This window comes from Anas acuta, chromosome 6 (genome assembly GCF_963932015.1).
Source record: "Anas acuta chromosome 6, bAnaAcu1.1, whole genome shotgun sequence".
Taxonomy (NCBI): domain Eukaryota; kingdom Metazoa; phylum Chordata; class Aves; order Anseriformes; family Anatidae; genus Anas; species Anas acuta.
In genome coordinates this window covers 28353486-28381477 of record NC_088984.1, presented here as the reverse complement: position 1 = coordinate 28381477, position 27992 = coordinate 28353486, and the positions used below count along the sequence as shown (strand labels likewise).

Here is a 27992-nt window from a genome sequence, read left to right as displayed (position 1 = left end):
TTCCTTCAGCTCCAAACACAAGCGGCCTCACCCCACCCCAGCAGCAGATTGGTGGAGGAGACTGTCCTGGGGTGTTGGTAGACCCACAGTGACTCTCCGTGGATATCTGGAGCTACTGCAAACGAGGGGCTGCCTGACACGGTTTAGAAGGCGGAGGAATATAGAGGGTAGTTTCCTGCCTGAGAGGGAATAGAGGAACTCGGCTGGAGGAGGCTCAGCTGCTCCCAGCTGCTCCTCTCAGCTCCCCTCACCACACACACCCCGGGCACCCAAAAGCAGGGAGCAACCCCTCCCCTCCAGGGATGCAGAAGCCTTCTTGATACAAGCAGTTCCGCGGAGACTTTTTGCTGACACTTCTGAGGCTTTTTGGAGAAATTTTGATGAACCCGTTTTCCAGGTAGGCAGGATTTTCCTCTCCTTTTATAGCGTTTGCATGGCTACTGACGGTTTTCCAGCTGCAAACTGGAGCTTCTGAAATCCCAGCCCATGCCCTTACGGGTTGCACTGCAATTGCTGCTGCCCAGGGACTCTCCAACAAGCTACTAATTTTTCAGGCACATTGTGTTTAGACAGTACCTGCTGTAAAACAATACTTATTTCCATGCAGCTTTCAACTTTGGGATATCTCGGGCACTTTTCCAAGTTCAGGAGTTTATTCGAGGTACAGGTCTTGTGAGCCACAGACTCCCAGCTGCCAGGGCCAGAGGTCTAGAAAATCCCTCTATGGGGACTTGTAGAACTGATTTTTTTTTTCCCTGGGACAATTTAGTTGAAATCACCAACTACAGCTGAGTGAAGTGACTGCAGTGGTAGCGGCTTGGTATTTTTCAGCAGCTGTGAAGCAGAGCAGCTGATCTGCGATACTACTCCTCCTTGATTTTTGGGTATTCGGCGATAAAGATACAGATTCCAGATTAGACTAGCCTGTGATCTGTGTCCCCCGGTTATGGTGGTTTTCATCAGCACAGGATCCTCTCTGTTCCGAAGGAGAACATTAGTTACTCCAAAGCTAGTTGGAGCGTGCATGTGTTGTGCTTGCTTCGTTGGTCTGCTCCCTAAGGGGCTGTTGGTGGTTCCGGGGTCTGCACAAGGACTGTAAATTGAGCAGTGTGCTCAGTTCTGGTCGCAATAGCTGGAGCTCCAGCGGTTCAGTCGTGGCTGCGGGTGCGGCTGCAATCACCAAGACGGTCCTGCAGAGGAGCCTGGTGGCTCCTCCCAGCCTTCCTATGGTGCTGGCCTCCTCTCTGTGTGCTTTCTCTTGTATATGTCCCACTGTAATTGCAGTAGGAGAGCTGTAAAAGAGCTTAGACTATCTTCCACTATGGGGAAAGCTTCCTAATGGGTGGCAGAGGAGACACTAAAACTGTGGGACTCATTTGAGTGGACACTGTGACAAATGTGTTTATTCCAAATGAGATGCATTTCTTTTGGTTTTATTTTACTTAGCGAACAGCTGAGAGGAGCAAAATGCTGCCTGCACATTGCACGTATGGCTCACCACGGGCACTGCCCATTGATCATGGCCATGAAAGAAATTGGGACTAAATTCTGCATATGACATAATTAAGACAATTCTTCCTTCCTTGAGAGAAAAACACTGTGTGTGTCCATAAACCAGCTCATTGTGGACAGACAGTTAGCTTAGAGTAGAGCAACAAAATTCATGTAAATATGGGGAAAATTTGCTCAGCTATAATAGGTGTTGTGGTTTTGAAGGAGAAATACACCATGCACCAAGAGGAACTTCAGAAATTTTAATGTGTAGAAGACAGGCCATGGATCTGCCAGACACATGAGATGGCCTTTATAGAGCATTAATGTCTGATCAGTCTGATAATCTGCTGTGGGCATGCAACTAAGCGAAAAGTAATTTGCACACTCAAAAGTCATTGCAAGTCATTTGTTTGCCGTAATGCTGCATTTGATTCAGTTATTTAGGGTCAGAAGAGGAACCCACGAGTAGAGAACTCGGGACCTCATGCAAGACCACAATTCTTGCAGGGCTTTATCTAAATAACTCCATATATTTTTGCAATGATCTTGGTAACAGCCACGTCTCCTGGAGTGTGAATGTGGGAGCAGCACAGGCCTTGTTTGTTTCTGCTGAGCACCAGAGGTAACAGGTAGGAGCACAGCCCCTAATGCAGGGAGGATGGTGCAGCACAGCCTAATGCCCTCAAAATCTGTTCAGATGACCCCAAACCATTGCTTAAGATTCCCCGTGTTTTTCTTTCTCCTGGGGAAAGTGATGCATCACTTAACAATACAAATACTGTCAGAAGAAGATTTCAAGAGAAATCCTTGTAAGGACGTGCTCCTACAATGTCGTGGTCCTACTCTGGCAGAGAGAGAAAGGAAGTCAAGGAGGAAGAGCATGGCCAGAACCAAGTATTCAGGCATAAGGAGCTCCCAATTTGCATGATCTTTTTTTTTTTCAATGTTCAAAATTTTTCTTCAACGTCCAGAAAATGTGAAATCTGAGATTCCCATCCAAGCATTTCACAACAGGAGGTGGGGCTTCGAGGAAAATGTCAAATATTACGGGATTTGCAGCAGAACCACCCTGATAGCACGCAGGAGGACAGAATAAGCAGCATTCCCTACCCCAGTTCTGGAGACCCTTCAGATGGGGAGAGAGGCTGTAGCAGCCTTGCCCCCATGCTCCCAGTCACTGTTAATGGGATCAGCGGGTGGGGAAGGACAGAGCATGCTGCAGCCCCTGTCCCCTGCTCACACACAGCAGCTGGCACTGCTGAGCTGTGCCTGGCCCTCATAAGGGCAAGGCAAGGAGAGCCACAGGGGTAGCTGGAGGCACTGGGATGTTGGGCAGGGCAGCACGTGCCGCGGGTGAAGGGCTGTGATCCCTAAGAAGGAGCCTGCACGCGATGGAGCAGAATAAAGGAGACTGTGTGCTACAGGACGACAAAGGAGTGAAGTGTGCCTGCTGCTTTGAGCTACAGTTTTTCTGCCTCACATCTCTGTGTAGAGGCAAAGGCTACAGTGCTTCATGGATGCAGTCCAAAGTCCCAAGGGCTGTGGGCACAGGCAGCCCCATGCCAGAGCTAGGCCTGGTTGTCCATGCAATTTAGCTGCACCCTCCAGCTACGTGGTCCTGCCTGCAGAGCAGCTCTTCTGCACGGAGCCTTTCTCACCCACACATGGCAGGAGGAAGGGAGGTGGTTAAACCCGGGATGCTGTGATCTGTGAGTCAGACACTTGGCCAAAGCCTCCAGTACTCCCAGCCTCTCCAAAAGCTGTCGTCTCCAGCTTCCTGAGCAGTCACTGAAGACTGGCCCTAAAATGGTGCAGTCTGAAGCCATGTCATGTCTTCCAAGGGATCAGGACCTCCTGAAGCTCTGCTTTGTGGGGAACGAACAGGATGCGGAAGGCCTGTAGTAAACTTCGAGAGAGCTTGATCTTATTAAAATACCCCCTTAGCATTAAAGTATTTTATCCTTACAATACCTATTCTGTTCCATGCAGCACAATGAAAACCAAGCTATGCTGACCTAAAAATGGACTTTATGAGGCCACAGCTGGGTCTCTTTGGAAACAGCTTTGTAACCTCTCTTGAGGAAAAGGAGAAGGACACATGGCCAAAATTACTGACAGAGATATTTAGGTGCTAAGCTGGAGGCACATGAGGTCCCTTACCATCAGAGGGTTTTTCTTATCAATGTCTGTGAAGCACCTCAAGTTGGTACTCCTTGAAGCTTTTATATCTGTACTTCTTGTCCCCTCTCCAGGAGCTCTCCAAAGAGCATGGAAATGTCTTCTTCCCCAGTCTAAAATCCAGCCTCAGCAATGGCTCTTGCAGGCTTGTTAGCATAAGCCTTAGCACAAGCCTTAGCAAGGAGGAAGGCTGTCTGTGTTGTAAGGATAGTGGTGGCACTGATAGTAACTAGTCTTTCCAGTATAAATATATTCTATAAGCTTTATATATATATTCTATAAGCTTTCTTTCTGGACTGGACTGAGGCGTTCTTTTCATAACAGAGGTCACACATAGACCTTTTTGTCTGGTGTTGACCACCAAGCAGAAAAGTAGGTATCTGGTCTGTGTACTGTGAAGCTGACATGCTAATCAGTACGGTTGTCCTCTAGACATAAAACTGAGCATTGACTGTTCCGCCGTGTTCCTTACTGTCGATTGCTGTCACTTGTATTTTCTCTGTGAATGTCATTTCAAACCCTTGGCTCCTCTGAACACCTACATACATTCCCAAGAACTTTTCAGACTAGATCTCCAACTTTGCTGCTGCTTAGGTTATTGTAACCCTACAAAAAACATATTCCCATGTGCAGTTGGACTTCAGAGGCCCAGCAATGTGTTGAATGCTGAAGCTGTGTTTTCCTGCTAATGCTTGTTTATTCACTCCTTTGACCATGGGTTCAAAGAGAGGGATTTTGTACCCTTTTGGTATACTCAGGCATCACCACACTCACATGACAAGTTGGAAATGGAAAGGACCTGCTGCGTGCCTTCACTTGTGGTCTGGCTGAATAGATGAAGAAAGTGTGGATGGTTACACCCGCAGGGTGACAGGATAGGAGCTATGAAATCAGAAGATCCCAACACAATGTCATCAGTTCCACCACCTGATCTTTTCCCTTAGACAGAGAAGGCCAAGCATTTCTAAATCATTTGCACTGTTTGCACCATCAAATATTTGAATTGCTTAGCTTTCAAGTCTGTATAAAAATCTATAGTAAGGGGCCCAGTGATGCATTACGGTGATGGAGAGGTCATATTTTTCACACAGAGTTAACAATAAGCATTGTCTGGCTTTATGTCTTCCTGTCAGAGCTAGGAGTTGGTGTGTTGTCTTTAACATGTAACTTGTGTTTTCCTGCAGGCATCTAAACGCCCAGAGGAACTGCTGAGATGTTCCGACAAGCCTTTTTTTCCGCTCTTCTTTGTTTGACTCTAGTTTCTCTCCATGCTCAGTTGGAAGAGGAGCCTGTTGCCTCCTGTACAGGTATTAACTGAATAATTTGGGTGTCCGTCTCCTTTGTAGGCAGCAATCTTAAAGCAGCAGCCATGCTCAGCTGTAGAGCCTTCTCACAAGGAACTGACATTGATACATTATATTTCTCCTGCCCCTTTTGCACACGTGGGCAGCACCCTGGAACAGTCATCTGTCTTTCTGTAGGGAACCCTGTCCTGCACTGAAACTCCCATTTCTGATGTTGAGTGCAGTGCAGAAGTAGAAGAGCTGAGCCCTGCCAGTGGTGGCTGCTCCCAGCCAATGCAGTGCTAAATACCGATGAGTCTTCAGAACTCAGATACATCTCTAATGTCAGAAAACAGCCCATTTTGAATTTTGCAATTTCAGCACTTCCTAGCTGCAATGTGGAAGAGATGATTTAGGCATCCAGACAGACATTTACAAAAAAAAAAAAAAAAAATGTTTTCAAGGTTGATTCAGTAAGGAGCAGATCTGAAGTCCTTGACATTGGAGTCTTCTGACCTGAACACAGATACTGGTAGCGGTAGATGGGGCTTGTGCTTTTTCCCGTATCTCACTTATATATCTCACTATAATCCTTTTCAAAATGTTTTTAAACCAGAGAGAGCAACTTAATGGGCAGGGCATTCATCTATAGTCCAGGAGAGCAAAAGTCATGTCCCTGCTCTTCTTAGTTCAAACCTGGCATTTAGTCCTCAGCGTCCTCATTTCCTCCAGTCTAGTTAGAAATAGCTCCTGATTAGAGTTGCAGCACCCTTGGAGGAAGCTGAACCTCATGCCTTGTGCTGTTGTTTGCTCTCTTCACAACTCTATCTGCTCTGATCTCCTCGGTCCAGTGTTCTGGGGAATAATGAAAAGGGTGCCGCATTGCATAAACTGCTGTGACAAATTCTGAAAAATTGTCTCCGTGCAGAAAAGACGGACTGCCCCATCAGTGTGTACTTCATCATTGACACCTCAGAGAGTATTGCTCTGCAGACTGTGCCAATCCAGAGCCTTGTGGAGCAAATAAAGCAGTTCATCCCTCAGTTCATTGAAAAACTGGAGAATGAGGTCTACCAGAACCAAGTCTCCATCACTTGGATGTTTGGAGGACTTCATTACTCAGATGTGGTGGAAATTTACAGCCCTCTAACAAGAAGCAAAGACACATACCTCACCAAGCTGGCTGCTATTCAGTACCTTGGCCGGGGCACCTTCACAGACTGTGCTATCTCCAACATGACACAGCAGTTCCAGAGCCAGACGGCCCGTGATGTGAAGTTTGCGGTGGTCATCACTGATGGCCACGTCACTGGCAGTCCCTGCGGGGGGATGAAGATGCAAGCTGAGAGGGCGCGAGACATGGGGATCAAGCTCTTTGTCGTGGCCCCCAGTGAGGACGTCTATGAGCATGGACTTCGGGAGATTGCCAGCCCGCCGCACGACCTGTACCGCAGCAACTACAGCATCACACAGAAGAACGCCCTGACCATCGACGAGAACACTATTGAGAGGATAATCAAAGCGATGGTGAGGGACACTGACTGTGCTGCCCCAGGAACAGAATGTAATGGGGGGTCCACCAGAGAGGGGTGACAAGAGTGGAGGTGTCGGTTGGGTGGGTCACCTCATGGTGAGGCTCTAGAGAGCTCCCGTACCTGGGAAAATCATTTTGCTCCTCTTCCTTTTTTTACGTCCTTTCAACACGAAGGGGTCAAATGGGGCCTTGAGCATGTATGTTTTCTCTGGATAGATGCCTGCCCAAGGCCCCTTGTTTTGTGTCTCTGCTTCCCTAGGCAGGATCCATCCAAGTCCTGGCTGCTGTTCAAGCCAGACCCGTGCCCCACTGGGGGGCACATGGAGGAAGGGGCAGCACTGGGACCCGTGAGGCTCCCTGTGCCTCCTGCCCACTGCTGGAGTGGTTCCTGGGGCTCCATTTGTGAGGCTCTATCAGTGGGGGACTCTGCCTAGGATATGTTTAAAGCTATAGGACTGTAATCACCTTTCCCCAACAATAACCATCACATGCATTGCCAGGGGTTTGATGCAGTTCTCTCAGAGCTGACTGCCTTAACTGATTCTGTTTATCCTGTTTTCTCCTTTGCAGAAACATGAAGCCTATGCTGAGGTAAGTGAGCAGCATCTGCATTCCATTTCATAGTTTTAGTTGCCTTGCTTGCTAACGAAGACCAGCTTGTACCCCGAAGGAGCAGGCCTGGTTTTGCACTGAGCTGCATGGAGAGGGGCTCTGCCCACTTGGGGACTGGTGTGGAGCATGGGGACCTGTCCCTTTACCCAGTAGTTGAAATAGCATGCTGAACTGTTCACCTTCTACCTTCCCCTCACCTGTGATTTCCCTCATGGCAATGACTACAAGTCTATTGAGGAGACTCATTTCATTATGTTGTACTTGAAGGCATGTTTTATAGGTGTTCAGCAAGCTAGAGTTCCTGCCCAGCCTTGTGGACAGGAGAGGAGTGTGCAGAGTGGTGCTCCTAAGAGCAAGCCCACAACCCCATGGCTGACCCTTAGCAAGTCCTGTTCTTTGAACTTGGACCCAGAGCCAAAGCCATAATGAATATGCTCGTGGCAGCTTCTAACATGCGGGCAGAATTTTTCAGTGTGCTTTTTGCTGCCTCAGCTCTGACCCAGCTGGAGCCCGTGGTGGCTTTTACTGCTGCAGTCAGGGGGAGAGGCGTGGAGAGTGCACGCTCTGGGTGGCTGAGAACGTGCAGCAGAAGGCTACACTTTGTGTTTATTTTGGTGTATTTCAGTGCTACAAGATGAGCTGCCTGGAGATCACAGGTCCTCAAGGTCTCAAGGGATTCCGAGGACAGAAGGTAGGTTACTCTAACCCATTAGAAGAATAATACCAGTGACCATTGCAGACACTGCAGAACCCCTTAGATCTCACCTCACGTGGGCACAGACAGGTCTCACGCAGCAGATAGTGCTCCCACATACGAAATAGTTGCCCAGCATCTGACTTGGCCCTGGGAGACTGCGGGGCCGTGCTGAAAGGAGTTTCCAATTCTCCCACTGCCCACAGCAGAGCCCTCTTGTATGCAGGGTCTCATGCTACCCACACCCCTACAGAGCTCCAAGCTCTGTGGAGCCAGGCTGTGTGTTCCCACCCCCATGCAGCTACCTCAAGTTCTGTAGGAACCTGATGCTACCAGAAGTTGACTTTTTTTTCCCAGTCATCACCAAGTCCTGACCTGTGGTTTGTTTTTCCCTTAGGGTGCAAAGGGAAGCATGGGTGAACCAGGCTCCCCTGGTATGAAGGGACAGCAGGTGAGTTGTAAAACTACCCCTCCGTTGCAGTAAGGAGCGCAGTCCTGGTGACAGCTGGGGTTGCATCTGTGCCTTGCTTGAGGTAACACTTGGTGTTTTCTTTCCTTAAGGGTGACCCAGGTATTGAAGGTCCGATCGGATACCCTGGTCCCAAGGTAAGAATCATATAGCCAGAAGCTGAGCGGTTTGCATTCATTGTATTCTTGGTAAAGCAGGGGGTGACTCAGGCTAATTTCCCACTGCTCAGCATTGCTTCCCTTTATGTCACTCCCTGACATCCCCTCTCCTGGGGAAAGCACAAAACACCCACCAACCAGCCCGAGCTGTGCACTTGAATGCCGCTGTGGCCTCCTTTAAGGGGCTCTGTAAATTTGGCTGCTTTACTTCTGGCATTTGGTGTGACTCCAGGAATTATTGCTAGACTTTCCCCCTGGAGAATATCAACAGCACTGGGATCCCTCTGCTGCCTGTCGGTAGGCACGTATCGGTCTGGGTTGGTGCAGAGAGCTCTGCTCCTCTCCTCCACCTGCCCGTTCCCACCCGAGATGCCCTGCGTGCCTACCGACCCTGCTGCCTTTGCTTCTGCTCATCACAGGCACTAAACAAAGCATCTTCCCTCTTCCCTTTTTGTCTTCCTCCAGGGTGTTCCAGGGCTGAAAGGAGAAAAGGTGAGAAAGAAGAGCCTGCATGGTATGTCTGGCACTGGGGGGCACCTTTTTCTGCAAAGAGGGAGAGTTTAGCTGTGATGGGGGGAACAACCACCTCCGTTGTATGTAGCTGAAGAAATGGGGAGGGATTTCAGGCACTGCTCAGAGACCTGTGACATGCTGATGCGAAATTGTCTTCTTGGGAAGTGGGGTAGCCTGCTTCCAGCGTGGAAGGAGCAACTGCACCCAGTGATTCCTCGCTCGGGAACAGGTTGATCCTGAGCTGGTGCAGACCTCTCTTCTCCCTGTGAGGCCAGGGGAATACGGCACTTGGCACAAGAAGAGGGTCTGGAGGCTGAGGGGAGCAGCTCCCTGGAGAAAGGGGTCCTGGCTTCCACTTCTGGGAGGCCAGGGAGAGACGAGGAGGTTTCAGAGTCATTTGCAGAAAATGCTGCCTGAGAATCCACAATCCTTGTGCACCTGAAGGAGGGAAGGCAGGCGGGTGGGAGCACAGGCTGGTGTGGTGAGCGAGCGTGGCTGACTCCTGTCCTCTTCTGTCCCTAGGGTGAGATCGGCTCCGATGGACGGAGGGTAAGAGAGCACCTTTTCTAACTTGCACGTTGTTCCATCTACAAACCCTTGAGTGTGTCAACACATCCCTGATCCCTCTTTTCTCCCCCTGATCCTAGGGAGCAGCTGGCTTGGCAGGCAGGAACGGCACCGATGGACAGAAGGTAAGAGCATGGAGTGCACCCGGTAACACCACTGCTGTTTGATTTGTTTACGTCCCTTTGTCCCCACAGGTTGTTCCTTTCCTCTCACCCCCCACACTTGGTTTTTGGCTCCTTCCATACCAGTCTGACTGAGGTTTCTAAAAACTGATTTGCACGTTATTCTGCATGTCCTGTAGAAATATTTGAGCTAGCTGGAGATGCATTCATTCAGGTCACAGGAGTGCTATCCCTTAGTCAGAAAGCTGTCTGCAGGAACTCAATATCCACGTACATGTATAACACAGGGTGCCCTCCAGCTGCAGGATGATCTGGGTGTAGATAGCTCATCTTGAGTGTTAGTGACCCCTACAGGACATCTGCACAGAAATGTTTGCAGAAATTTGGTTTCTAAGGCAGTTCCTCAAAGAATCTGAAATTTTCTCTCTGAGCTAATGTTTGTTCTTAATGTTAAAGCCCTAAAGCTATATTCAAGTACCTCATAGCAAAATCCCTGAAATCCTCTGTCCCTTCTCAGGTGAGTGCAGAGGGATATGACCTACCCGGTATTTACATGCTATGCAAATGTACCAGAACAGGCTAGCCTAAATTTATACAGTTTCAGCTGGCTTTGCTCACAGGCCAGCACATTGGTCTTTCTCTGTAAGTTATCTTACATCCTCAACAAGTACACCTGTGAGATCATATCAGGTCTCCCCACTTCTAACACGCCTGCTGAAGCTGTAAAACAGAAGCTTAACACGCCTGCAGGAGGAGCCCAGGACAACACTCAAGACTTTCTAAAGCCCCCACACTTTTCTCCTTCCCCACTTATTTCTGCACACCACAGACAGCAACACTCCTACTTAAGGAATTAAGGAATACTCTTACTATTTATTCTGTAACTGATCTCAGGTATGGCCAGCTAGTGATGTTAAAAATTACTAACTGTTAACAGGAAAAAGCTGTGTTTTCCCTGCAGACACTTAGAGCTTTTCTGTCTTTTTCTTTTGAATGCTATTTCTCCAGGGCAAGCTGGGTCGAATTGGACCACCAGGCTGCAAGGGAGACCGTGGTGACAAGGTAGGGATGCTTTGTTCTTTTGTTCAGCACATCAAGCGTGCAGCCCTAGCTCTAGCTGCACAGGCAGGAAGATATGACTAACAAGAGGTTACTGCCCCATTTTCCTACCTATTGCATGATGTGATCCCAGGTCTGGGATCCCCAGGCCTGCCTTTTTTGTGCCTCCTTTCCATGGGCAGGAAAGCTGGAATCTTTCCTCTCCATATACAGAGGAGCAGCTGCTTCCCTCATCAGTGCTAGCAGCAAGCAAAAACTGAGTTTCAGTCTCTAGAGAGTGACTTTACCAGTGAGTTGGTTTGTTCTGCAGAGAAAATGTGCATTGTTGCCACTGTATGTATGGTTCTTTGTCCCTTTTCTCCCTAGGGCCCTGATGGCTACCCAGGAGATGCAGGAGACCAAGGTGAAAGAGGAGATGAAGGCATAAAGGTACAAGTACTCTGAATGGCCAGCAGAGAGTATGGACAAAGACCACCAGTGGCAACAGCTACACACCACTGCCTGTATTTACTCTTAAATCCTTCAATACTCATGGAGTAGATGGGTTCTGACTGCCTGGCTTTTGGATCCCATCACTGGATGCAGGAGCCAATGACCATTGCTCTCTTGTTTCAGGGAGATCCTGGTCGGCCTGGCCGCAGTGGACCCCCGGGACCTCCAGGAGAAAAAGGGAGCCCGGTAGGTTGACACAGCACTCGTGTGTCTCCTGTGTCCTCCTAGGGACTGCTCCATGTGGCATGGAGCAAGAGAAGCAGCAGCTGCTGGTCATGGGACATCTGTGGCCCGAATACAAGTGCACCCGGGTGATTCTGCAAACTAGCCACCAGCACTGGGAAAGCACAAGGAGTTAAAAGGATTTACCTTTCTAGCTCTGCATCTGTGCTCCTCTTCCCATCTTGTCCCAGGTAGAAAGGCTATAGTGTGCACCTTGACCTCTCTTCTGACAAATCCTATTTCTTTCTCTTCTTCCAGGGAATTCCAGGTAACCCTGGAGCTCAAGGACCTGCTGGAATCAGAGGAGGAAGAGGTGAACCAGGACCTGAAGGACCCAAAGGAGAGCCTGTAAGTGCCTGAATAGCTCCCTGGAAGGTGGGCATGCTGTGAAACCTGACCCAGGTTCATGAATGAGTGCTGGACAGGTCATCCTCCTCAAAGAGGAACAGGAGTGAGAGTCATTGTGGTGGAGCTCAGCTGCCCACTCGAGCGGAACCACCACAGGAAAGGAAACAGAAACCTATTTCTATGATGTCTGAGCCATGAGGCTGAAAAACTACCTCATTTAGCCTGCCTGCCCTGCTTTCTGCATCCCAAAAGTCATGCAGATGCTGATGGCCTTGTCTGCCACTCCTGATAAACCCCAGTGTGAGGAGCTCATCCCAGTCTGCACATGGGGGAATAACCTCTGAGTTTGTCCTGGCAGTTGGTGCCATGTGGTCTCTATCTGGCAAGGAGCTTAAACAGCATAACAGCACGGCTCCACCAGCACCACATGGCAGAGCCTAGAGGGTGTAGATCAGCTTGAGTCCTTGTGCAACATCCAGAGGGGGAAGCACAGCCAGATGAGCTGGAAGTAAAGCAGAGCATTTAATCTTGAGGGAATGAACCATGAGTATTTGTGGTCACTGTGGTGACCACCCTTCTGGAAGAATAGTCTGGATGTGGCTTCCTAAAATCCAAAGGCAAGACTCCCCCAAGCAGTGCCATCATGGGCATCCCTGCTGCCCTGCTGCCAGGTACAGGCTGTTTAAGGGGGCAGGGAGATGTCTCTTGGGTCAGGAGGGAGAAGGCAGGGCAGCCAAGTGTCACTTCAGCTGGAATCCATGTTGACATCCTGTTTATGTGACCTCTTTCTGTGTTTTCCAAGGGTCGACGTGGAGATCCAGGGACGAAGGGCAGCAAAGGCAGTCCAGGGACCAAGGGAGAAAGAGTGAGTAAAGCAACTGCCTAGACCATTGCAAATGAGCCCAATATGCACAGGACTGACACACATGATGCTCTACTGCCCAGACATGAATGCGCAAAGCCGGAGCTGGGAATTGAAGGTACCAGTGGGCTCTGCTCCTGCTGTGCCTTCTGCCTGCTCTGCCTTTAAGGAGCTGTGACAATCACCCCCAAAACCAGCATATGTGGCCTCCACTTCCAGGACTTGATCCAGAGATTAGTGGGGATGAAGGGCAGTAAAGCTGCCTGAGAGTCACGTTCAGAGAACACGCTGCCCTGATGCTGCTTCTTGAGCCAAGAAGCACCAGATCTGAGAACAGTGTTATGCCTCCTCGCTCCAGAGAGGACTGACACACACATAGACAGAGCTGGAGACATGCCTGACAAGGAATATCTTTATCTTCCTCGCAGGGAGATCCTGGTCCAGAGGGTCCTCGTGGCCTGCCCGGTGAGGTTGGAAGCAAAGGAGCAAGGGTAAGCACAGAGCAAGGGTAAGCTCAGATCAAGGGTTCACGATAGCCAGGAGGGAGGGAGAGTGCTGCTGCCAGCCAAGGCAGCTCGCCAGGCTTTGCTCCTCACACACATCCCTGGCAAAAGGAGCAAGGTGGGCTGTCGGTGCAGCGAGAGCTACAGATAGGAGGCCAGGACACTGCTGCCTCCAGAGGTGCCAAAGCCTGGTGCACCACTCAGAGGGGTCTGCCTGTACCTGCTCCTACATATTCTCACCCCTTGCTTCTTGCTTTGCTTTGTAGGGAGACAAAGGACTGGCAGGACCTCGAGGCCCTTCAGGTGCTGTGGGAGAGCCAGGCAAGACGGTAAGTCATTCCAGGGCATCCGTGTGACCGTGCCCTCCCTCTGCAGTGACAGCTGGCCCTGCCAACATAAGCTGGCTGCATTATCCCCTCTGAGGGATGCCTGCGTGACCTGTCCTTGGGGAGGCTGTAAAACTGGCTCGGGGCCCCCAGCTAGTCTTTAGTGGGGGCAAGGAGAAATTGCAGGACACAGGAGCCCCTGCTTTCTGAGCTGAGCTGAGAAACACTTCAGGATCTCCCCATAATAACTGCACCGGAGAGGATCATACAGCTGGGGAAGATGGGGGGAGGTCACCTCACATCGCCTTAGCAGCCCATTTCCCCAGCATGGTCCCTGGTGCAGGCAGGGAGCTGCAGGAAATGTCCTCACCCACTCCCCCCAACTCTGCCCTGCAGGGATCACGTGGGGACCCTGGAGACTTGGGCCCAAGAGGAGACGCTGGACCACCAGGACCAAAGGTAAAGTCCCTGAATGCAACTCGAGTATTTGAAGGAGAGTATCTTTGTGTGGTCTTTTTTTTTTTTTTTTTTTTTTTTTTAAGACGGTTTCTGCTGCAGAAATTTGCTGACCTACATATGTGTCGCAGAAGCAGGAAGGCTTGATCGTGAGCCTCCCTGTGGACAGTGACTTAGGTCTTGCTCCAACCAAAGCAGCTCTGATTGCATCCCTCACCCTGCACAGATTCAGGGTTGCCCCAGGGCATGTCATGGCCCCAGGACCCCATGCCCTCTGGACAGCCATTCCCATTGTTTAAGGAGCAAGCACAGAAGTGATGGCTCCTGGGGGTGCTTCTCCCCAGGGAGAGGATGAAAATGGCTCTGGTCTCACCAGGGTTTGTAACTCAAGTTTGAATTCTGACAGATCTTTCTCTTTATTTAACCAAAGGGTGACAGAGGCAGGCCTGGCTTTAGCTACCCTGGACCCAGAGGACCACAGGTATGTATGCTTCGTCCAGTGAAGACAGGCACACTGCAGCAGCCTGTTTCAGTGGAGGATAACATCAGAGTTGAGCAGCCTGGGTGAAGGGGGAAGGAGGAAGAAAACTGAGGGCCACAAGAAAGTGAAGTGAAGAGGGGTGAGGAAGCGGCATTTCAGTGCCAGTTCCAGCATCCCATCCTTGTCCCCAGTCCTGACCCCCGTGTTAGGGAGATCCTTCCTGTGCTCCACAGGGGTTGAACCTGGCCACAGATCCCTCAGCCTCTCATCGGGGGCATTGGGGACCCCAAGGTGACCACAGTGACATGGAGGTGGCTGTGCCCACCACCCCAACCACCACTCCTATGTTATGCCTACTGTTTAGCTTTGTGCCCCTCATCACAGACTTCAGGTGTAAATGTGAATCCCGTTCTTTCTGACCCATCCATTCCTCTTCCCTCACAGGGTGACAAGGGTGAGAAGGGTCAGCCAGGGCCCAAGGTGAGTGCGTTTGATTTCTTTTGTCCTGACCCAAATGCTGAATAGTTGCCTCCCAGCCCGTGGGGTGAGTGGCTGAGGAGATGGTCTTCCTGCAGAACCTGCAGCTGCAGAGCCTGGGTGTATCGTCCAAGCTTGTCTCCTGTGGAAACAATGTGAAATATGTTTTGCAAAACTTCCTTATTCTTTAGTTTAATGCCTGTGTAAACATCATTTATTTGCTCTGTACAGAGCTGCTGGTTCAAAGGGTTCTCCTCTGGGCCAGGCAGGCCTGTGTTTATGATGGGTTCGCAGCAGTTGTGCTGTCTGAGTGCATCCATATGTGCTCTGATGCATCTGTTTTTCCCTTCTCCAAACAGGGAGGAAGGGGTGAGCTTGGACCAAAAGGAGCTCAAGGGACAAAAGGAGAGAAGGGGGAACCGGTAAGCGGACCTCTGTGTCACCAGTGCACACCTGCTTGTGCATGCCCTGGGTGTGTGAGGTTAATGGATGCCTGAGACACGTGGCAAGGAGCCACGTCCTGTGTCAGTGCTGCGTGCTGCCAGCATGCACGCTTTGCTTTCTCCTACATGACCAACGTAGCCACATGCTGGAGATATTCCCCTGGCTCCAAGCTCAGCAGTGGCAGGCTGGTGACCACAGCTAGCAGGGCTGTGCCCTGACGAGTGGCTCAGGAGGAGCCCCTATCACCAGCCTTGCCAAGAAAACACTCAACCCTTCTCCGTTTCTCTCCCAGGGTGATCCTGGCCCAGCAGGTGAACCTGGATCTCGAGGCCCAACTGGTGAAGCAGGCCCAGAGGTAGAGTACAGTGCCGTCATGCCTGAGCATCTGCTCCAGCACCCTCCTCCCTTCCCCTCTCCTCTCGCTCCCATGCAGCTCTAAAGCCCAGGGGGCCCCAGAAGCTCTCCCCCCAGTAGGACTTGCTGGAGGGGGTGTCTTCTGGCTCCAAGAGAGGCTTTCCTACCCGTCCTATGGCTGACCTCTGCACAAAGCCAAGTTTTTGATGGTGCTGATGTCTAGTTCCCAAAAACTGTGCCTGAAATCCTTGTGCTCTTCCTACAGGGGACCCCCGGCCCACCAGGAGATCCTGGCCTGACTGTAAGTAGGAAATCTCTGCACTCCCGGGTGCTTTTCCACCCTTAGCAGCCTCGGTTTTGCCACGTGCAGGCTGAGAACGAAGCAGGGCACCAAGTCCTGCTGCTGCTTGGTGCGGGAGCCACCTTGCAACGAGCAGAGACAGGGTGGCCTGTGGCTTCCCATGGGGGCCAAGGAGAGAGGGGAGAGGGTGGCCAGGTGGGAAGGGAATGGGGAACCTTTGCCTTTGGGAGGGAGGGAGGCACTCACCCTGCACCCCTTTGCTGGCAGGACTGCGACGTGATGACCTACGTGCGAGAGACATGCGGGTGCTGTGGTAAGTGGACTGTTCCCTTTCTTCAGAGCTGAGAGCCGTTGTTGGGCAGGGAGACAAAAATTCGATAGATGGTGAAAGGGGCTGGCTAGAAACACTGCCTTTTTGCCCTTAGAGGCATGCAGGGGAAGCTGGACTTATGTCCCAAAATAGGTTAAAAAGGTTTCTTTTGCTATGTCTTGACAGAAAGGTGCATGTAAAATCCCTATGCTGTCAGCTACGGGCAGCACCACAGACCCTGTGGATGGCTGGTTTGACATTAAATGTCTCCATCTTCTCATAGATGGTCTCTTCTGCCATAGCGGCTCATTTGCACCATTGCTGACCTTTGTGATTTCCTCCTTCTGTCCCTCTCCCCAGACTGTGAGAAACGCTGTGGTGCCCTGGATATCATGTTCGTCATAGACAGCTCAGAGAGTATTGGTTACACCAACTTCACCCTGGAGAAAAATTTTGTTGTCAACGTGGTCAGCCGGCTCGGCTCTCTTGCCAAGGATCCTAAGTCGGAGACAGGTCTGGAGTGCATGTGTGTGTGGTGGGGAGTGGCAGAAGGGGGCCCTGGGATCAGGGTCTTGGATCACTCCAGCTTCCATATTTCCATATTTATTTGTAGCTGCCCTAGTCTGCATCCATATGCTCAGCATTTTCACAACAGCTTCTGCTCTTCTCTTTCCAGCTTTGCAGGCCAATTGAGTAGTTATTTGCTAATATGAAAGTTTGCTGACTTTCTCCACTTTTCATTTCAAAGCTAAGCAATGTTGACGCTTCATTGGCAGGTGCCCGTGTTGGAGTGGTGCAGTACAGTCACGAGGGGACCTTTGAAGCCATCAAGCTTGATGATGAGCGAATCAATTCACTGTCAAGCTTCAAGGAAGCAGTGAAGCGTCTGGAGTGGATTGCTGGAGGCACCTGGACACCTTCTGCCCTGCAGTTTGCCTACAACAAGCTCATCAAAGAAAGCCGTCGAGAGAAAGCCCAAGTGTTTGCTGTGGTGATCACAGATGGGCGCTATGACCCTCGTGATGATGACAAGAACCTAGGAGCTCTTTGTGGCAGGGATGTGCTCGTCAATACCATTGGCATTGGAGACATATTTGATCAGCCGGAACAGAGCGAGACCCTGGTCTCCATTGCCTGCAATGAACCCCAGCGAGTCCAGAAGATGAGGCTCTTCTCAGACCTGGTGGCAGAGGAATTCATTGACAAGATGGAGGACATGCTTTGCCCAGGTCAGTACCTGTCCTAGCATTTATGGGAACTGGAGTTTTCTAGCAGTGGGATTTGCAGCCACTGTTTCCCAGCAGGTCCCAACTCACAAGTTGGGTCATTCATGGTGGGTGGACTGACCTTTATGCAGCCCAGAATAAACAGTCCTTCCTCAGATAAGAGTCAGCCTTTTGGGCCGTTGTCCTTTCCTCTTATGAGAAACCTGCCACTCTGATTGTGCAAGCAGTGAAGGGGGATGGTTGCACATCATTCAGTTTTCCTTGTTTCTTTTCCTTCCAGATCCCCAGATCGTCTGCCCTGAGCTGCCCTGTCAGACAGGTAAACATTACAAATAGCTTTGTGCCATCTACACATAGTTGTAGGTCCAGGGGAGAGTGAACAAGGCTCAAGAGTGGGAGGGAATGTGCAAGGCTGTTCATTACCTTTGCACAGCTGGGAGTTTGGGAAATAGCATTATTTCACATCAGGAGAGGCTCTGGGTTTTCATCCCCTGTCCCTCTGAGTTCTCTTCACAGGTAGGTACTAGTGTATTGTGTTAGTATGTGAGCATTGCTCAGCTCTGATATTTCTCCGTGTCCAAATTCGTGGGAGCCACCAGGTTTTGACCTCCAAGCTCACCAATGAATTTCTCACTTGCTCTGTGTCTCCGTTATCATACTACCCCTTTCTAAACTGTGCCATCCATGCAACCTTTGAAATCCAGAGTACAACTTGCAGCACTGGGCAGGATGCTCCTTGTGAATGATGAGGGCAGAACAGAGTGTAGGGAGAGTTTGGAAAACAACACCATAGTGGACTGAAAGCTTTGGCTTCTCTAACACTGGCTGTATTTTAATTAACAATTAACTCAGGGTGTTGGATCAAAGGAAAAAGGCTGTAAGGATTGATCCTCTGGTATAAGAGATGGCTGCTGCTTGCTGCAGGTGGTTTTACTTGATCACATTTTGCTTATTAAAGGGCAGATCTGCAACTCCTAGAGATACTGTCTGAGTCTCCACACCTGTTTAAATACAGATGCACTCTTTGCAGATATACACAAAGCTTATAGGGGACAAAGTTTTGCCAGTTCTTGCAATTTTTTAAACTCTACTCTTGCCGTGAGCATGTTTTTCTGAAAGCCCACACTTCAACTCAGTATTACACAGAATTTCAACTTTGATTTTCAAAGAAGTCCCTCCATTACCATACAAAGCAAAGGGAAAAAGTATCGTCCCAGAACAATCAGAAGTCTGAAGACAGAAAAGCTGTGTTATTCCTCTCTAATCCTCTCTATTCTATCTCTGACTGCTATTCTCAATATTTGCACCTGGCCATGCAGAGAAAGCAGTGCTAAACCATGGTGCTGAGCCATCCACACACACCCCTCTACAGTGTCTTCTGAGGAGCTTTGTCCTGTGGATCTGTGCAATGCAGGTGACTTCTCCATGCCACACTGGTGATTGCTCAGGTATCTTTGAAGGTTTTGGTCTTTGTAGCCTGCCTATTTGAGGAAAACTGTAGGAGAGACTGACCTGAGCAGCTGAGTTCATGTTCTCCTAGGCTTTGGCCATCAAAACCCTCCAACGCAAAGCAAATTTGGCTGTCCTTTCTTTGTAGTGCACTTGTGTGTCTCTGTTTCTGAAGCAAAGTGAGAACACTTCGCTGTACCTGCTGCCACTGAGGACCAGAACAGAAATGGTAGCTGGGGCTCAAGGAGGCATCTGAAGGTGTTCCCTCTTGGGGTAATGGTTCAAACCATGCCACAGGCAGGCCAGGACAAGAGCAGGCACTACACCTGGGCCCTAGAGGACATGGGAGGTGAAATGATATGCCTGGGTAGGTGTGGACCTCTGAAAGTGCCACCACACCCTTCTCTGGAAGGCAGAAGTTACTCTGATGTGCAAGGATCCGTGCTAGGCCTGGTAGGCCAAGTGATACACAGAGATTCAGGGGCCTTTGGGCAAAGCACCATCCGGCTGCTGCACTGGATGGTCCATAATGTGTTGTTGTCATGAACCCTTCTAGATGAAGGGTTTGCAATGATCTCATTTGCATAGTGGTAAGGAAAGGTGTTGGATGAATTATGACATAAGGAGTGCAACAGAGTCTGGGGGTTCTCTGGCTCGGTGTTCAGCTTCCTCTTGTTTCCTGAGAACATTTTCAACAGTTGGTGCCAACTTAAATGCAAACCTTTGGAATGGAGATGGCGCCTTTTGCAGGACACGTGTGTGAGCTTCGTGTGTGATCTTCATCCATATCTGTTGGATGTGTCCATGCATCAGACAGGTTCAGGTTTGCAGGGGGCTGGGGAGCCATGCTCTACCCTGGTCTTGGGCTTTAGGCCTTAGGTTGTCAGAATTGCAGTCCTGGCACTTCAAAGAGCAAATCAATTGCTTCTGCCATGTACCCTAGCTCCAGCCTGTGTTTTGTCAGCAGGATATGGCACAGATGAGCTATTACATGCACCCAGCTTCCTCTCCGCTGCCTTGCAGAGCTGGGCATGTCATCACTCTGAGTTCTCATCTGCAGGTGAAGGCATGCTGCCTCTCAGTGCTTTGACTAAGGAAATCCAGGTTTTCCTGTTTTCAAGGCAGACCCTTGTCTTCTTTTAACCTTCCATCAACTACTGTGGTGCTTACTGGATGCTGGAGTGTTTCTTGATCTGGGCTCGATTAGGGTTAAATGCTGAGCAAATATGAACTGACCACTTGCTTTGATGGAAACCGCATGATGCTCTGTGAGGCTCTTTCTAACCCATGCAAAAGGGCTTTGAGCTTTGGGATTTTATTCAAATTTAAGTTGAGCACAGCCAAGTGGAGACTGAGGTTCTCGGGGTCCTGAAGAGTTTGGAAACCACACAGGAGCACTGTACACCGCAGGACAGTAACTCCAGCCAAAGGGTGGTGGGCCGAGTGCCAGGCAAGTTCTCTCTTGGAAGTGTTTCTGGCCCCCTGGCATGCATACAATTTGCATGTGACAGAGTTCAAAGCCACATGGTGGCTGGTATCAATGAATCCCACGTGCAGAAAGAAGTTGGACTTCGTGGCCTTCTTTGCATTTACTGTTTTGTCCATTGTGAATATGCTGGACTAGTCGGTAGGAATTGGGTGGTTAAATTTTCATGTCATTTTCTGAGGCCTCTTCATTGATGTGCACTTTAAGTCATTATGAATCCCGTGGTTCCTAGGACATAAATGTGGCAGAAAGTTAGTTGCCCTGCCACCAAATTGTCAAATACTGTTCATTCTATCACACCTGTAAGATACAATCATTTGGTCATAAGCATAGTGAGTTCACTTCTCAGAAATAGGCAACTGATCATGTTGTCTTACTTATTCTGTGCTTCCCGGGCTCTTCAGGATTTAGTAATTCCTCGTTCCCCAAGTCAGATGCCCCAGGCATAGTCTGTAAAAATATCCAGTTTGTCCCCAGCCTGTGGAAGCACAGATGCATTAGGGTCTGTACTCCCCTTGTCTGGCCTCTCTGGGGTAGATCCTTTCCTGTCGATGCTCTATCCCAGGTCCCTGTAAGGGCTGTTTTGCAGTGCACTGAGAGCCTTCCCTTCTTCACCAGTGATCTTTGGCTCCAGCCCTTCCTGTGAGAGCTGCAGGAAGGGTTCGGTTTCAGTGAGGGAGCCATGTCCCGCTCTGGGACCTATATTCCAGCACCGCTGTTGACACTTAGATCTTGAGATTTAAAATCTGGCTCTCATTTTTACTTCTGTCCCTCATGAGCTCTGTTCTCTTGTGGTGCAGTGTGCATAGGAAGCCAGGTAGCATTCAGAGACACGGCCATTACTAGAAAGCCCTGAAAATATTCTTTTGACGCTCACTTGCAGATGACAGGAACCCGGGGAACGTAAACCCACTTATTTTCCGCCCCATGGAAGAGGGAGTCAACATAAATATTCCCAGCACCATACATTCGATCGCCCAGTTCCTAAACTCCACGCGGGAAACCCAGGACCCCAGAATGTACACCCAGCTGGTGGCCACTTTGGCCTTTACCGCCGAAAAAGCCAAGTTTGCCACTGGAAATGAGCGGCAAGAGTGGATGGACCTGTTCATTGACACCTTCAAAATGGTGCACAGCGAGATTGTGGGGGACCCAGAAACCGTGCTAGGGCTTTGCTGACATCTCTGTTCTAGATCATGCAAAGTGGGTGGAAGCAGAGAGTGAGCGGGGATGGAGAATTGTTTGGAGCTGTAATTGTCTTTCCTTGAGTGCCTGTTTGGCAGAGGGGGCAGGTACATTGGCAGAAGCTTTTAGTTTAGGAGAAACGCAGGCAGTGAAACAGCTTGGCTGGGCTCAGCCAGGGATGTGATGAAAGTGGCAGACCTCTCCGGCTTGGCTGGGTGGCGAGCATGGCAGCTTTCTCCAGAGATGCTCTTGCTTTGCCTGCTGCTTTTCTGCAGGGGAGCTGCCAGGCCCTGGCAGGATGGCAGCACTGCCTTGGTCTCTGAGCCAGCCATGCCGCTGCCCTTTATCTTCCTGCTCCTGCCGTGCTCTGGCAGCCTGGTGCATCCCAGTCCTCAGCTGCAGGTGTGTGGGAGGCCCCACTGCAGAGACTGGGGCACACGTGGCTGCGGGCCAGAGCCAGCCCCTTGGTGGCAGTGAGCCCAGTGATGCACTTTTCCTGCTCTTTCCTACGTTTGTCTTTGCTGACTGCTTCTGAAGCATCTTCTGTGTCCTCTTGCTGGCTTACTGTGAGGGCTTCCTTCTGGTCCTGCAAACCAGTTGTATAGCAAGACTGGCAAAGCAAGGCACATCTCTTCTTGCTGCAGTCAGAGTTTCTGTACAAGCATTTGGTAGGCAGTTAGGGTTACTGAAGGGGAAGAGCAAGGAGTACAAGAGGGGAGCGCCCCTGGCTTTGCATCAAGAGCAGCAAAACCTGAGGAGTGCTTCTGTCAGAAGCTGTATAAGCTGTGTGTGCCTTTTACTCTGCTTGTACACTCGTGTTTCCTGTGTCTTAATTAGCTATGTGTACCTATTCATATCCAGGAGACAGAGGTTATATAGGACCAAGAAGTCCTAAGCAAAAATCCATGACTGCACAAACCTCTGTGATACAAAAGCAAGTATTTAAACTTGATGTAGTATAGTCCGTGAAATCCATACCCAGTGCTAGTTCGGTTCAGAGAGAGTACAGACCCACCACTAGTGCTGTGGATAGATTCACTTAGATGAGGAGCGGTATTTCCATGAGCTCAGCTACCACTGGTTTTCACCAGAAGTCAGGTAGATGACTGCCATTTGTGCCTCCAGAATATTTACTGACCTCTAAACCTGTAAGAAGAAAACAGAGCGTTTTGCATGCCCATGCAAGTGTTTACTGCCAGCAAGTGGATCTTGCAGTCTCTCTAACTGACATGGTATTATTGCAATAAAGTATACTGAGCAAATGTCATATTTAATGGGCAGAATGGAGATGTACAGTCTTCAAAAATGTGGCTGGGCTATAATTAACTCCGTTGCAAGGTGTGTAAAGGGAAACCAGTTGCCATACTGTAGCCAAGCTCAGAAACAAGCACCGGAACAAGGAACTTGCCCACTTTGAACATTATACAGTGTTTTATTTCAGCTCCATTTCAACACCTGGGGCTTGCCAATGCAGGTTAGAAGTTTTCCAGTGGCAGACACACAAGAGAGATGGTTGTGTTGTTCAACATATGAACAAGCCTGGCACGCTGCACCGAAAAGGGAAAAAAAGCTTCCAGCATTTCAGCACTTTTTGCTCCCAGTCTGTGCAATGCCAGGGAGTTTTCCACTTCTGGGATATAATAGAGGGAGAAGGATTCAGAGAGCTTTACATGGTTTGCTAGGAGTTTTAGGTGAAAGTCTAGCAAAAGTTTGAGGACCCGCCTGTGCTTGAGTCCATATGCTAATTTGTGGTCGTAATCCATGTATTCCAGATAGTCTGTGCAAAGCCACACTCCCTGTTGTGATTTTTACCCTAAAATTAGGATGTGACAGCCTGCTGGGTCTGAATGACTGAATTCAGGGTGGTTAATTAAACTGCTCCAGCCATGATGCTAGAGGGAAAACCCCAAGGAAACACTGATTTGAAAAAAGCTTCTCAAGGCTGGGACATCTTGCTGAGCAAGACTGGGATTCAGCAAGATTTCAGAAAAGCGGATTTAGACCTCACCACTGTGGTTGTTTCATTTCCTTGGAAACATTTCCTAGCAAAGCAGGACAGTATTAGAAACAAATTTTTTACCTCTCAAAAACCTGCAGCAAGCTTCAAAAAAAAAAAAAAAAACAACTGAGAGAGAATGTCTTTGCCTCAGCAGTGTTTTGAGACAAAGGCATGTGGGTGCAGTGGTGGTTTGCTAACATAATCCTGGCTAATCCTCTGACAAAACCAGTTCGTTGTCATCGCAGCTGCAGTTCCTTCAGTGATGGGGCAAAGCTGTTGTGCAGAGGGGACAGGTGAGAGAAATTTCTGCAGTTCTGCTTTTTGTGCCACTCCTGTTAGGCAGCCTCAGCTGTTTCCTTGCACCTGGTATGCAGTGCGGTGAGCTGCAGGCATCCGTGCCATGCTGTGAGACGCATTACAAGGACCAGTGCTCCAATTAAAAGCACAATGCGAAGATTTTAGTTGGGTTAATCTGCGGTGGTGCTCCCAAGAGCTTATCTCACAGGACTACAAAGGTGGAAAGGCATGCCTTTCCACCTTTCCCTTTTGTGACTGCACAGAGCAGGGGAGCACCTGGAGTTCACTGGTGCAGGCGCTGCCAAAGCAAAATTTCCTTGTGGCAGCAGCACCTGCATGCTGGGAACTGCAGCATCTATGTACCTATAGACAACATTTCTCAAAGAAGGTTGGCCAGAGGTGAGTACATAACTTTATTGCTTTAAAGGAATGAAGTACTGCAGTTGAATTTAGAAATGTTAAATATTAAAATTGCTCACGGGGAAAAACAGAATCACTAAGAGGTTGCTTTCTCCTTCAGTCAGAATCGACATTGCAGAAGCCTGTCATTTGCAGTAAGTCAGTGTATAGCAAGCACCATTCAAGACACACCATTATTATAGGTATATTTTACAGTGTAGGCTAAGAAATACAAGTCTGCAAGGTCAGGGAAAATGAAACAAAAGCAACCATGGGCTTTAGCAATGTCCAGAGAGTTTGATTAAACTACAAGTACCTGTATCAGGTGTTTTATTATGTTTTATTATGGAAAGCAGTGGTATCAAATAGTCTTCAAGTTCAACAATATGCACACTCAGAGTGTCTACTATGCTGGGAGTAGAGTCCTCTGTTGCTGAATTCATTGCACACTGTCTAGTCTCAAGAGCACATGTATCTATTTTGCTTCAAGTACAGTTTTGCTGTTTGCCAAGTGTTGACTACACATGTATGTATATACACACATCGTACTTTCATACTAAATGGTGATTTGTTTGTTGTTCACCTCATACAAGGAGTTACAAAACGCTTTGGTTCAGCATTCCACCGTGCTGAATGCAGCCCCAGGTATAACGGCACTCAGCACTGTGGAAGCGCTTTGTCAAGTTGGATTTGTTCACTGTAGAGAAATTCAACCTAATGTGATGTTCCTATCGTGAAAGTTGCCCCTCGATACCCGAAATGGATATTCAGGCTGGAGTTGCTCCAGAATCACCCTGTCCTTGCCAGTCAAGCAACACAAGATGAGATCTGCTCCAGTGCCTTTTTGAGAGTCAGTCTCAGTCTGCGCCGCAGAATTGCTCTACAGTGCAATATGGTTTTTGCCCTGCTGCCACCATGCAGGAATACCTCAGGAGGTGGACAGCCACAGCACGTACATCACAAACCAGTAATGATGTTACAATTGTATTCCTGACTAGGGTTTTCAGTAGAGAAGGAACTCAGAAGAATTATTACACCAGAATGGAAGAAAATCCACCAAAGCAAAAGTGGAGGTCTTTCTTGAAGAAGCAGTGCATGCACATGAATGTCAAATGCATTACACACAACCACGGCAAAGTGATGAAAGAATGGTTCATAACTAGCACCTGGCTCCAAATATTGTAGTTTTATACCACTTTTTTTTTTTCTGAGTTCGCTCACTGCATATATTCATATGCCTACATGCCTTGCTTTATGGACAGGTGCTGTTCTGAGTGGCTGAAGGACAATGTCCCACTGTGTTTCATTTAAATGTTCGTCTTTGTTATTTATTACAAAAGCTGCTTTACAATGTGCAGGTGCACCAGCAGGGATAGAGCCCTGTTTTCCAACCATATGACCCGACCTTTATATAAACTCTTCAGGAATCGGTAATTACAGATTAAACTAATTTGGCCGAAAGGTATGAAATCAGCTTTATCCCTACAAATCTTTGTGTGAAAACTAACTCTGAAAATAATCCGCTTTCTAGAAATTACCAAGATGTAAGACAAGCACTGTGTGCTGTTGATCTTCATATAGACCCCCTTATACATAAAAGCTGGGCACTGCTCTAAGAAGGTGGCTGTAATTCTAGAGCTGAAATGCACAAAATGCTCAGACCTGTCTAATGCTTGGATGCTTCTGAAGGTCTATCCTAGGTCTTGGAATTAACATTCATTCCTCATGCCCAGGAACTGAGGGAATCAGAAGCAAAAGCCCAACATTACCAGCCACAAAGACGGGCTTTGGCATCATCGTGGGGCTTGTCCTTCTTTGGAAAAGTGTACACAGAGGCAACTGGAGCCCAAGCTGCGTGAGGCAAGCCCCAACCTTATTCTGTAGGCTTTCTCATGCTCCCAACTTTGTTTTTTTTTTTTTCTTTCTCCTGTAGAGCTTGCAGTGGCCCAGTGTACACAGCGCCCCGTTGACATTGTCTTCTTGCTTGATGGCTCTGAAAGAATCGGGGAGCAGAATTTCCACAGGGCCCACAACTTTGTGGAGGAGGTTGCCCGACAGCTCACACTGGCCAGGAGCAACAACGACAACATGAACGCCCGGATCGCACTGCTGCAGTACGGCAGTGAGAGAGAGCAGGACGTGGTCTTCCCACTGACCTACAACCTGACGGAAATCTCCAATGCGCTGGCACAGATCAAGTATCTGGACTCATCCTCCAACATCGGGTCAGCCATCATCCACGCCATCAACAACATCGTGCTCAGCCCAGGAAACGGGCAGCGAGTTGCCCGGCGCAACGCTGAGCTCTCCTTTGTCTTCATCACCGATGGCATCACGGGAAGCAAGAACCTGGAGGAGGCCATCAACTCCATGAAGAAGCAAGACGTCATGCCCACGGTAGTGGCTCTGGGGAGTGATGTAGACATGGATGTCCTGCTGAAGCTTGGCCTTGGGGACCGGGCAGCCATCTTCCGGGAGAAGGACTATGACAGCCTCTCCCAACCCAGCTTCTTTGACAGGTTCATTAGGTGGATATGTTAATTGAATAGAGTGCACATGTCCTCCTCTCACCAGTATACACACCCCAGATATTACCTGTTCTATTTTCTTCTCTCTGTATGGTTGCTAGCAACTCTGAGCTGGCCTAGAACAGTGTGTATGCAGCTGCCCTCTGGGTCCTCCTTTCTGGCCAAAATTCAGACCTCTCTTTTGATTTTCATGATGAAAAGTCACATATCTTACATTTATGGTGCTAATTAAAACCAAGATCTAAGCAGGATACAGAGCCATATGAAGCATGTCTGTAAAGCTTTACACACACCAAGCCATGCCTTGTGTATGAACTGTTACCCTTGGAGGGCTTCTCAGAGAAGCGAGAAACATTTCCAGTTTAGTAGGACAAATGATCATCTCTAGTGTACAAAAACTCCCCATCTCCTTGAGCATCCTTTGAGGAGATTTATAATTGTGCCATCACCCATTTTTTTAGCAAGCCCTGTTCCCAATTATATCATCCTTTTTGTCCTCTTGGGATTTCTGCCCCTGAGAGGACTGGGCAAGTTTCTGACACATCCTGTGCTGCTTGAAGCGCTCAGTGACTTGCTTTTCTTTTGCATGGCCCTTGGTTGTTTGCTCCTTTTTCCCTGGGAGCAATGGGATGTTTAGAAGTTTTGCTGCCTTCAACAGCTGTCTGCAGGTGCTCCTTTCGGTGCTCTATCAATCCTAAATTTCACAGGTCAGCTTAAAGACCTTCATTCTCCTTCACTTCTTTCAGCCATTCCAGCTTTCACCAGAACCTGTTCATTTATTACAGCACCCAAAATACTGGCTGAGAGGGGCAGCATGCCTCCCAGCAACTCACAGAATACTGTGCAGCACATGGAGCTGCCTTCGTGTCATCCCAGAGTGCTCAAAGTAACTATGGTGCCTTCTTCCCACCAGTATCTCCTGAACAATACCCAGATTTGAACTTGAATTGTGCTGTCTGCAAAAATAAACAAATAAACTCTTTTCACCCTATTTTGAAAAAGCCTCTTTATCCTGTAGTTTATCTCATCTCTCTTTTTCTTTCATTGTTTGTTTCTAATGAGCAGCTGATGCTCCCCTCGGCGTTAAGCTGGTAAGTCAGGATAAGTTTGTCTTCTTCATTTCCTTGAAAATGCTGGAGCACAAGGCCAGGGGTCCATGCAGCA

The 27992-nt window shown here is 49.0% G+C and overlaps 1 protein-coding gene across 2 annotated transcripts; it reads left to right on the top strand.

Annotated features, from left to right (window-relative positions):
• Positions 1-159: 159 nt before the first annotated feature.
• Positions 160-27819, top strand: COL6A2 (collagen type VI alpha 2 chain). 2 transcript variants are annotated; one of them, XM_068686077.1, is made up of 28 exons: positions 160-397; positions 4857-4979; positions 5884-6482; positions 7060-7080; positions 7727-7792; positions 8193-8246; positions 8357-8401; positions 8888-8914; positions 9458-9484; positions 9583-9627; positions 10633-10686; positions 11050-11112; positions 11299-11361; positions 11656-11745; positions 12548-12610; positions 13036-13098; positions 13377-13439; positions 13833-13895; positions 14323-14373; positions 14818-14853; positions 15210-15272; positions 15587-15649; positions 15914-15949; positions 16217-16262; positions 16620-16772; positions 17036-17488; positions 17766-17804; positions 21304-22874. In XM_068686077.1, exons 2-28 carry the CDS (start codon positions 4886-4888, stop codon positions 21597-21599), a joined length of 2736 nt encoding a protein of 911 aa, XP_068542178.1. In that variant the 5' UTR covers positions 160-397; positions 4857-4885; the 3' UTR covers positions 21600-22874. The 2 variants fall into 2 exon arrangements, with proteins under 2 accessions (XP_068542178.1, XP_068542176.1); XM_068686075.1 differs by lacking the exon at positions 21304-22874 and adding an exon at positions 26234-27819 and having other exon boundaries at positions 166-397.
• The last annotated feature ends 173 nt before the right edge of the window (positions 27820-27992 follow it).